Genomic DNA, 10,000 nt, shown 5'->3' with positions numbered 1-10,000 from the left:
TATTTAGCAGATCTCCTTCAGATATACACCCCACCCTGTTCTCTGCGGTCTTCATCAGCACGCTTATTGGCACTTCCTGCCATTAAGCTCAGCACAGTGGGTTCTAGGGCTTTCTCTCATGCTGCACCTAACCTTCGGAATTCACTACCTTATCATATTCGGATGCTGGATTCAATCGCAGAGTTTAAATCTGCTTTAAAAACTCATTTTTAAAATTGCTTATTCATTTAATTAACTGTGTTTATTTTATTGTATTTTTTACAAAGTGGATTGTTTATATATTCTCTGTATGGGTTTACTGTTTATTGTTATTTTAATGCGAGTTGTAAGGTCACCTTGAGTGACTTGAAAGGCGCCATTAAATAAAATGTATTATTATTATGTGCAGCTGACAAATCTGCAGCAACTGTGTGATGCTATCATGTCAGTATGGACCAGACTCTCTGAGGAACGTTTCCAGTACCTTGTTGAATCTACGCCACGAAGGATTAAAGCAGCAAAAGGGGGTCCAAGCCCCCAAGTACAAGTACTAGCAAGGTGTACCTAATAAAGTGGCTGGTGAATGGAGTATAACAGAAATCCACCCACACATTCAAATGTTTGGAAACACCTGACTAAATGAATGTTCTTAATAGGGAGAGACATTTTATTCTATTGCAATATGCTTCAATTTGTTTGGAAAACAAATATAATTTGGGAAAGGTGTTATGAATTCATTTTCAAACACACAATTTGAAATGCATCCTCAGCAAACAGTGTTATTTCTCTACAAGTGCTCTGTATTTGTGAGAATGTATTTAGGACAGATGGAAACCCATTATAGGTGCTTCTTCATGGAGCTGGTTAACAGAACACCAAGAGTGTGCAAAGATGTCATCAAAATATAGGAAAGCTACTTCAAAGAATGTTTCCAGACTTTTGACTGGTAGTGTATGTCATCTCCATCCAAGTTACTCTATGTATTTCACCAAGTTACTATTCCCCACAGGACTTAATGAAAGCACTGCAGAGAGGACCCTAACATGGATAGCTTACAGCAGGGGTGCTCATTACGTCGAAAGTGTCGGTCGATCGCGAAGGAATGTGCGTAGATCGCGTCACATAAAATAGTAGTAGATGAATCTACAATATTTTGATTGACATTCACGGTAGCCAATCTGCAATCCACTCAACAAATTACGTTCGCCCGCCACCCCGGTAGATCTTTCTGACTTGGTCATCTTATAAGTAGCTCGCAAGCTGAAAACTGTGGGCACCCCTGGCTTACAGGAACTGGCTACTCGAAAAACACAGTTTGGCTTAATAACGACACCTGCTAGCTACTTAACAGTGGCAAAAAAAATAGGTGCATTAACTTATACTGAAGACAAAAGGCTTGGCAGCCCAATCACTAATATAAGTGCCAGTTCATTTCCAGTGGGGAGTAGATGTGTGCTCCTCACACCCACCTGGCTCTTGATGCCCTGCTGAGTGATGAAAGTCTTGAGTGCACCAGTCTCAGAGTTCTGGGGGTAGCCAAAGTCCAGGATCTCTAAAGGTGGAGGGGAGATGACCGATCAGAGAACACACTTTCATCCAGCACTTGGAGGACTACTATCAGTGAGTGTTCTTCTGGGTACTCTTTATCTTCAGAGATATGAAGAGTGTAGTTACGAGGGTTTGGGTCAGCCCCGAGGAGCAGGGAGGCGCTGCTCTGTGCACGCTGTATTTTCTTTAGGTTTTGATTTTCTCATCTAGCGGTCATAAAAATCAAAACCTAAAAAAACAACAGCACAACAGAAGAGCTGGTGGCCCTGGAGAATCGCTGGGACGCTAGTAGAAAAACCAAAATCTGGACAGATTTCCCATAGAACAGCTGAACAGGAATAAAAAAAATACTGTGATTGCACTGCATCTCACTACTGTAGTAACACTCCTTGCAGTAGAATAAAACCAGTGACGCACTACTGAAGCACAGTGTCTGGCTAGCATTACCTTGGCCAAAATGATTTACGTTCACACCTATGGAATACTGAAGAGGAACATCGGAGGTTGGTCAAAAGTAGGAACTAGTTATGGTGATCACCTTCTACAAGACCAGTATTGCAAAAAAAGAATACTGCAATAATTAAGAAGTGATACACATCCATCTTTGGATTAAGAACATTTTCTCCACTTCAACAGCACACAGAAAAAAAAATATTTTGAATACAATCATCCTGCTTATGTGGACACAATATTCACGAGCAGTTGTGCCACTGCCACAACCTCTTGGTAAGACCTGTTAAATAATCAAACACACTGAAGTGTACAACTTGACTGGGACTATTTTACTGCTTCAAGCTTATCGGAGTTCTTTAGGCTGTGTATGGTTTCCTCATGTAAATGACAAAGTAATCTTAATCGTAACGGAGGGAGTAATCTTGGTGATACTTCTCCGATGTTCAAACTGATTCTTCCCACAAGAGTGCTGCTTGTGTCCCCGACAGATCCCCGGATATGTGCAGCATGTCTGCGAATGTGCAGTATAGTGACCCTTTCCAGTCAAATAGTAGAACCACAAGTGGACAGGCTAGTGCAGCCAGATCATTAGCCATCAAGTTATATAGCAAAGAACTGTTCTTTCAATTTTTATGAAATAATACATTTCCAATACACACATCAGTTATTGTGCTATTCTGGGTTTTAAGAAAAGTGCTGACCCACCCAGTGAAGAATCAACAAACTAAATAAATAGATGAAAATCTCTCCCTCAACCTCTTGCATAATTATCATCATATCTCTTTTTTTTTACCATCCAGCAGTTCATAGATCAGCACAAAGTTGTTCTTGATGTTCTCCTCGCTGATCTTGCCGAAGTAGGCGGTCATGACGTCGCACATCTTGTAGAGGAACTCGAACACCATGGCAGCGTTGACGTTCTGCTTGGTGACGGCGGCCAGCCAGATGTTGGAGCGCTTGACGTGGAAGAAGCTGGTGCGGGCGATGTTGGTGACGGGCGAGCGCACCTGCTGCCGCGCGTGGATCACGTTCACGCGGAAGGCGTCCACCGCGTTCCTCCTGCGGACGAGAGGCGCGGACAGGAGAGTGAGCGCCAGCGCACGCACGCCGGCACCGAGGAGCACGTGGGGCGAGACCACACACTACATGACAAAACGGCCCAACACGGAGGACCCAACCCAGTTTGGACAGTGAAGACTTATTGGGACAGTCAGGACAGCCTCAACACTCACTGTGTCCACAGCTGCGGGAACGACGGACGCGAGTCAAGCTGACCCATATACGTTTACATTATTAACTGGTTCAGACTCGGCATGGGCTATAGCATGAAACAAGAGCAAATCGTTGCATCTGGTCGTCCGAATCCCCCTTTTCACTCAACTAATGGAGCCCAATGGTCTGTTCAGTACATATCCGAATCTCCTTGCCTGATAACCTTGGAGCAACTCCTTGCATTCAGGGTTGTTCAGCTCCAACTAGAGACTCAGTCATTCAGATGCACGCACGCACACATACACCAGATGCACGCGCGTGCGTACACACACACACACCAGATGCATGCGTGCGCGTACACACACACACCAGATGCACGCGCGCCTGTACACACACACACCAGATGCACGCGCACACAAAACACACCAAGATTCTGCGACAAGAAGCAGCCATGGCAGTCATTTGCAGGCTCGTCGTAACCATAGCAACCCTGCTCTACATGGCCAGCGCCTGGTTTGTGTGTGTGTGTGTGTGTGGGGGGGTTTGAGAACTTCACGCACATGCAAGTGCTGTAAGGGATTCTCTTTGGTCTCGAATAAATTTGTGAGAGATCATTCAAACTCACATTTCCACCTCTTATTTCCACCTGAAGGGAAGAGCAGGGTGTGTGTGTGTGTGTGTGTGTGCGTGTGTTTGTGAGCGCGAGGGGGGGGGGGGGGGGGGGGTTATAGGAAGCACTGTGCTTTCTGGTAATCAGACTGAGAAACACAATAAACGGCTGAACTCATCTGATGCATCCCTGCACAGAAGCCACTTAAGCTACGCACACTGGAAACAGCCACAAGGAAGGAAGAGGGGGATAGAGAGGGGAGGAATGGGAGAGGGGAGGAATGGGAGAGGGGAGGAATGGGAGGTGAGGAAGATGAAGGTGGTGAAATGGGGAGAGAGAGCGGGAGCACAAGCGAGGCTAGAACGTACCCTGTGCGTGACAAAACACGTCGGACACAAACACAATGTCCTCCTTTATCTCTCCCAAACATAGCACACACCCTCACAACCACACCCTCACCCATATCCCTTCACGTAACAAACACAAGTGGTCTAGGATGAAAATGACCGTTGTGCTTAACCTCAGCAACGACAAAGGACACTTACCAATACCCAACAGCTATGATAACATTCACAGTCTACCTCCCTCCTTCTGCACCTCCACACCCCAACCAAATACCCCACGCGTCTCCCCCTTCAGCCATCGGTTCCTCCACCTACTGGGTAAATTACACAGCGAGGGAGCAGAGCAGATCTCACCCTATGTCATCGCGGTAGACCCGAGAGATCAGCACCTCGCCCTTGTGGTTGTAGATGAAAAGTCCTCCGATCATGTTGACAGCTTTTCTTAGTGTTCACCAGCCATGACGAGAAATCTGCGTGGAAGAGAATGAGTTTCAAGACACGTGGTAACGTGAAGTGACGGGAGAAACACACGGCGTATCGGACCAGAAACGTGTGCCACACATCATAGTGCTGCCGTGTGATCTTGAGCATTTAGATGAAAAAGAATCTGGCAGTAAATTAAGGTTGACTGCTGAAGCAAAACACGGGAGAAAGACATGAATGAAGGCGGTGTAGCAAATATGACTCCATGTAATGTAAAAATGTAAAACAAGCAAAGGATATGTTCAATCAGCCTTCGAGAATACAAACTGATTATTAAATAGACTACAGTCAACTATAGTCTCCATAAGACAAATATGGTACCTATGAAGTCTCACTACACTGAATTGAACATTTCTGCATAAAAGACAGAAGGCACAACAAAACAAAAAAAAAAAACAATAAAGGCAAACAATAGATGCAAAAGTTAATCACCACAAGGAAGTAAATCAAAATATCCATGAGAAGTTGTAAAAGTTAAAAGGTAACGAGGGCAGTCATGGCCTGGTGTTAGGGAACTGGTAACGTGTCTTGTGACGGAGGGTTGTTTCCCAGACCTGAGGCCATGACCCTGAGCAAGGCCCTTAACCCTCAATTGCTCACTTGTATAAAAATTAGATAAAAATGTAAGTCGCTCTGGATAAGGGCGTCTGCCAAATGCCATAAATGTAAATGTAAGTAAGAAACCAGCTCACAAGCGAAATGTAGTCAATCTTGCAGGGCCCTTGCTGAACTAAATAGATGTCACCATATCGGCTACTTAAATTACACAACCTTGATATTTAAAGTAAAGTGTAAATTCGATAGCATTCATGTTTAAGCTTATAAAATAGAAATATGTGCCCGTCCTTGACCACAACATCCAGGTGACATCCACGTATGGTCAGTGTGTGGGTGTCCTACACACCCACTGACATTGATTGTAAAGAATTGTGCATGTCATGTGGCGAGTCATATTAAAAAACATCATACTTCTCTTAACATTTGTCATGATAATAGTCATCAGTATTTTTTCTTTTTACAAAATATTGTAGGGAACCGCAGCATCCAACATGTCCGCCGCCGTGTCAGAACCGGACCGACCCACTGCGACGGCCACGTTAACCCGGCCAGCCAGCGAGCTACCGGCCCATAACGTCGCTACTATAATTATGATTAAATAATACCCAGATTAATATTAGCCAGGTCCAACTTTACAAACGACTACACGAATGTTTAATTTCAAAGCGATATTTGCGTCAAGTTAAAGGGATTAAGATGTCTGACCAGCACTGGAGGGTCGGCTGTAAACTAGCTATGTTAGTTAGCGAGCTAATCCGTTATAGTCCGTGACAAACAAGCTCAACCACGACCATGTTTAAAGTTAAAACAATATTAGTAGCTATATTAAGTTTAACTAAATGAATTTATCAATAATACGTAAACTATTTATTTATTTCTTCCCACACTTCAATTTCAACACAGTAAAACCAGCTAGCTGCTTGTTGCTATCTTGCTAATACTCAATTTAGTTCCTTTAAATTGACCTGTCACAGATTTGGTTGGTAATTTTTAATGCACAGCTAAAAAACAAAACTAACACTTACCAGCAACTGTCTGACTGCCCAAATTGGGGGCTCGTCTCGCCCCAACAGCAGTGGTTTTATATCACTTATTCAGACAGCGCTCTCCGCCGAGCTGTGCGCTCACTGATCGGTCATCCCGCTCAAGATGGCGGCCGCTCCCTCGATCCCAACCGTCTGGTCACGTGACGCGACGCGCTGACGTGACGTCCGCCACAAACACGGTCTGGATCCCGATTCTGAGAGCCCACAATCACAACATGTTTGTTCAACGGTACACTTTCAGAAAACCTAAACATAACTGTTTTATTTCATTAAGGTCACCGTACAAAGTTATAAAAGCAGTTGGGGCTGAATAGATAATACAACGTGACCAAAAATTTTATTATTATTGGTATTATTATTTGCCATTACCAACGTGTTACATATATAAAGGTGTATATGTTAAAAGTGATTGTAATGGTTGGAAAAGGTTCCCTATACTTGAAATTCCGTTCATACTTGAAGTTTACTTGAAAAAACAGTAAATGACACATGAAATAACCCAAAGGACGCCATAGTTAGCCAATAAAACTATGTTTATAAATAAAAGCAATTTGTTTCGGCATAAAACAGTGTACAGCGATTATTAAAATTAACCAATTGATACTATTCAGTATCAGTATCTAATCATTAAAAACTTGCAATAAATGTATTTTGAAAAAAATAATGACAAGTGTACAGAAATAGAAACAAACATTAGACTGTAAAAAAATATACAATGTTAATGTTATTAATTAAAAAAATGAGAAAGACATTTAAGTGGCAGATTGCTCTGGGAAGAGAGAGAGAGAACAGATTATAGGTGAGGTTCATTCAATTAATTGTCACATGTATCTGTATAACTATGATCCCTTCTTTGTTAAATTAAACCTCACCGTAATGGCAGACTGAGTTACAGCACACACAGTAACTCATACTACAGAATGGTCTTTTTCATCTAAAACGAATGACATTTACCACATTGCAGCTCCAGAGGTGCATTGATTTTCATGTTAATGATCAATCTTTACATGGTTTTTCATCCACCAACCCTCCAATCAAAACAATCACTATGAAATTGTCTGCACTTTTTAAACTCCAGTCTCTCTCACTCTCCATGTTATCACTGACAGAGAAAGTAAAATAAAATACAATCATAAACAGTCTGTACTTTCATATGATAGGATTTCTTTTCATTTGAATCATTATGAATTACTTCATACTTTCAAAGCAAAAGACAAGTTACAGAGGTACATCCTCCAACCTCCTCTGTAATCCTTACGGTCCTTCTTCTCCACGGTGGCTACTCCTCCACTTTTAGTAGTGTTTTATAAAAAAGGGCTTTTGATTGAGGTTAAGAAAAAGCTGAGAGGAAAAAGTCAGAAATGCAAGAAAGTACATAAAAAAGACACCAAAGAAGCTTTTGCCCAGCTCTGAACCTTCTCCTCTTCTACATGGGTTCACAGTCGCAGTCCTGGGGACCCACCGACTTACGGTTTTAAGTTTTTCGCAACAAGCTCTCGATGGGCTTGATAAATAGCTGATGTGCTTAGATTTGCTGCATGGGGTAGAGACAACTTAAGATTGCACAGGGCAGCAGGAGCCAAGGGAGGGAGCTTGGAAAACCCCACAGCATCTTCTAACTGGTAGAGACCACAAGCCTCTGTGGGACACTAGGGACGAGAGCTCCATCCATTCCAGTTTCTTCACTGAAGAAAGTGCAAGCCACAGGACACAGAAGGGACCATGCGAGGGACAGACACGTTATCAGCACAACCCTCGTCCTCACTTGAAATTGGCACGTTCTTCCGGATCTCTATTTAATCCTCAATTTCAACTCTTGAGTGTGAGACATAGCGCTGTGGATCAATTAAAGCTCATCACATGACATCCACAAAAAACTCACTGGGGTTTCCCATGGCCATGCGAAAGGACTGGCGCGAGGCTGTGAGTTCAGGGGGCACAGAGGCCAGGTCTCTGCCTGGCGGGGAGCCTGGAGGAGCTGCTACAGGTGGCTGGGGTGGCAAGCCAGGAGGTCCATATGCCAGGCTGTGGGCATGTGAATGGATGCTGTGGGTGCTGCGTGCGCTGTGCTCACTGGGGGGCGCTGCCGAGCGCTCACTTGGCGCCTTCTCTCTTTTCTCCGACTCACTACCGCTGCCCACTGACTTTGTCTCTAACGCAACAGCCTTACTGCCACTGCGGTTCGAACCACTGCTGCGACTCCCTGTGAGCGAGGAAGAGGAAGAGGAAAAGAAAGAAAGAAAATGAATGTGATAATGTGAGCACTCAGTACTCTATGTAGGCACACTGAACATTTGTGGGCATGAGCACTGACCATTCCAGCTACATTTCCACACAAAACATGGCATAGGATCCTTAAAGACTATGCTGCAGTTTTTCCAAAATGGTTGTTCAGAGCCACCGAACCATTGGGACTGGATTGTGTAATGACATAGGGATTCATTGATCCATTCTACACAAAGGTAAGCTTCATGCCTTCTTCTTTATTGCCTACTTTGAATATATTTAAAATATATTCATATGTTTAAAATATATTCATATTTTTGAACATATTCAGAGTTTGAATATGTCCTGTTTACCACACAAAAGGAAACTCAAAATCACTCCAAATGATCCATCTCATTAGACACATGCAGTGACCGGAGTTATTTAGTACCATGAGAACCTGTTGCTACCACAAATACTTCATGGCCCTAATTTCAACCTGGAACAGTGCACACAATTGATATTTGTACTGTATATACAATAAGTCTTTTATTCATAACATTGCTATTAAATGTCATGGACCTTCTATGAATAACCATAAACATACCACATTTAACTCAGCAGATTATGTGAGATTCATCTGTAGAATTGAGTTAGTAAATGGAGCCAGGCCGGTCTCTCTCACCTTCACTGTGAGGGCTGCCTGGACTGCCCCCCCCAGCGGTGTAGCCGGGCTCATGTGCCGAGTGGGGGCTGTACGGGTGAGGGAGGGGGTATTGGTAGGGGAAGGTGAGGGGCCATGGAGCAGCCCCGGGGAGAGGCAGAGGTGCCAGAGTGTCCTGGTCTGATGCCCCGCTAGACCCATCATGGTCGTGCAAGGTGAGATGAGCCATATCTGAGAAAAGGGATGCAAAGAGAATCAGTGGAGAAATGAAGTTAACTCCCAATTAAAAAGATCCACCAAGAGGTTAGTCAAAGAGACAAATAAACTGAAACTCACTGCCACAGAGGTCTCCAAAGATGTAGTAGCACTGTTCTGAGAAGGTGATCTTGTTGACTGTGTGACGGATGTATCCTGCCTTTAGCAAGTTGCTGGCATACTTCCGAGCTTCTCGTCGGTCGGTAAAACCTTCCACATGGTGAAATAGCCAGTCCACCACATCTGAACCTGGGCACAGAGACATTCAGCTGCATACATTACACCAGACATAGGACAGTTACAAGTTTTAAAAGTTGTCAATGTGCAGTGGTACTATAGCCTATCGATGATCAACCTGTTTAAAGTATGAAGAATTTTGATAAATCATACTTATTTAAAGTCATAGTAGAAATAAACTGCCTTCTAGTACAGTCGGTACAGCATACACCAGGACAACGCACAATGCTATAGGTGCGGGGTATCTTGCTATTTTGAGAAACATCAAAATTTGATATTTTGTTTAAGTCTGTGTGTATTTTAGTCTTTTTATTTTAAACAAATTCTTAAACAAAGCATGGACCTGGCTTGTAACTCACTCACTCGCGTTTAGCACAATTTGCCACAAGGAGGTGCAGTTAACACT

At 43.4% G+C, this 10,000-nt stretch overlaps 2 protein-coding genes across 2 annotated transcripts in view; both read right to left on the bottom strand.

Annotated features, from left to right (window-relative positions):
* ap2m1b (adaptor related protein complex 2 subunit mu 1b) overlaps positions 1-6,373 on the bottom strand; it is a 13,405-nt gene extending 7,032 nt beyond the window's left edge. The window contains exons 1-4 of the mRNA XM_076990782.1: positions 6,213-6,373; positions 4,501-4,616; positions 2,774-3,039; positions 1,443-1,531 (exon numbers count right to left, since the gene is read on the bottom strand). Of these exons, the coding sequence (XP_076846897.1) occupies positions 1,443-1,531; positions 2,774-3,039; positions 4,501-4,574 (429 nt within the window). The 5' untranslated portion in view covers positions 4,575-4,616; positions 6,213-6,373. The remainder of the gene's footprint in view (positions 1-1,442; positions 1,532-2,773; positions 3,040-4,500; positions 4,617-6,212) is intronic.
* Positions 6,374-6,748: 375 nt separating this feature from the next.
* The window catches only part of dvl3b (dishevelled segment polarity protein 3b), a 21,317-nt gene continuing 18,065 nt past the window's right edge, over positions 6,749-10,000 (bottom strand). Inside the window, exons 13-15 of the mRNA XM_076990779.1 lie at positions 9,439-9,606; positions 9,124-9,333; positions 6,749-8,436 (exon numbers count right to left, since the gene is read on the bottom strand). Coding sequence (XP_076846894.1) covers positions 8,090-8,436; positions 9,124-9,333; positions 9,439-9,606 — 725 coding nt within the window. The 3' untranslated portion in view covers positions 6,749-8,089. The remainder of the gene's footprint in view (positions 8,437-9,123; positions 9,334-9,438; positions 9,607-10,000) is intronic.

This window comes from Brachyhypopomus gauderio, chromosome 2, assembly GCF_052324685.1.
Source record: "Brachyhypopomus gauderio isolate BG-103 chromosome 2, BGAUD_0.2, whole genome shotgun sequence".
Classification (NCBI taxonomy): Eukaryota; Metazoa; Chordata; class Actinopteri; order Gymnotiformes; family Hypopomidae; genus Brachyhypopomus; species Brachyhypopomus gauderio.
Note: the sequence above shows the minus strand (reverse complement) of the source record. Positions and strands in the feature narration are given on the sequence as shown.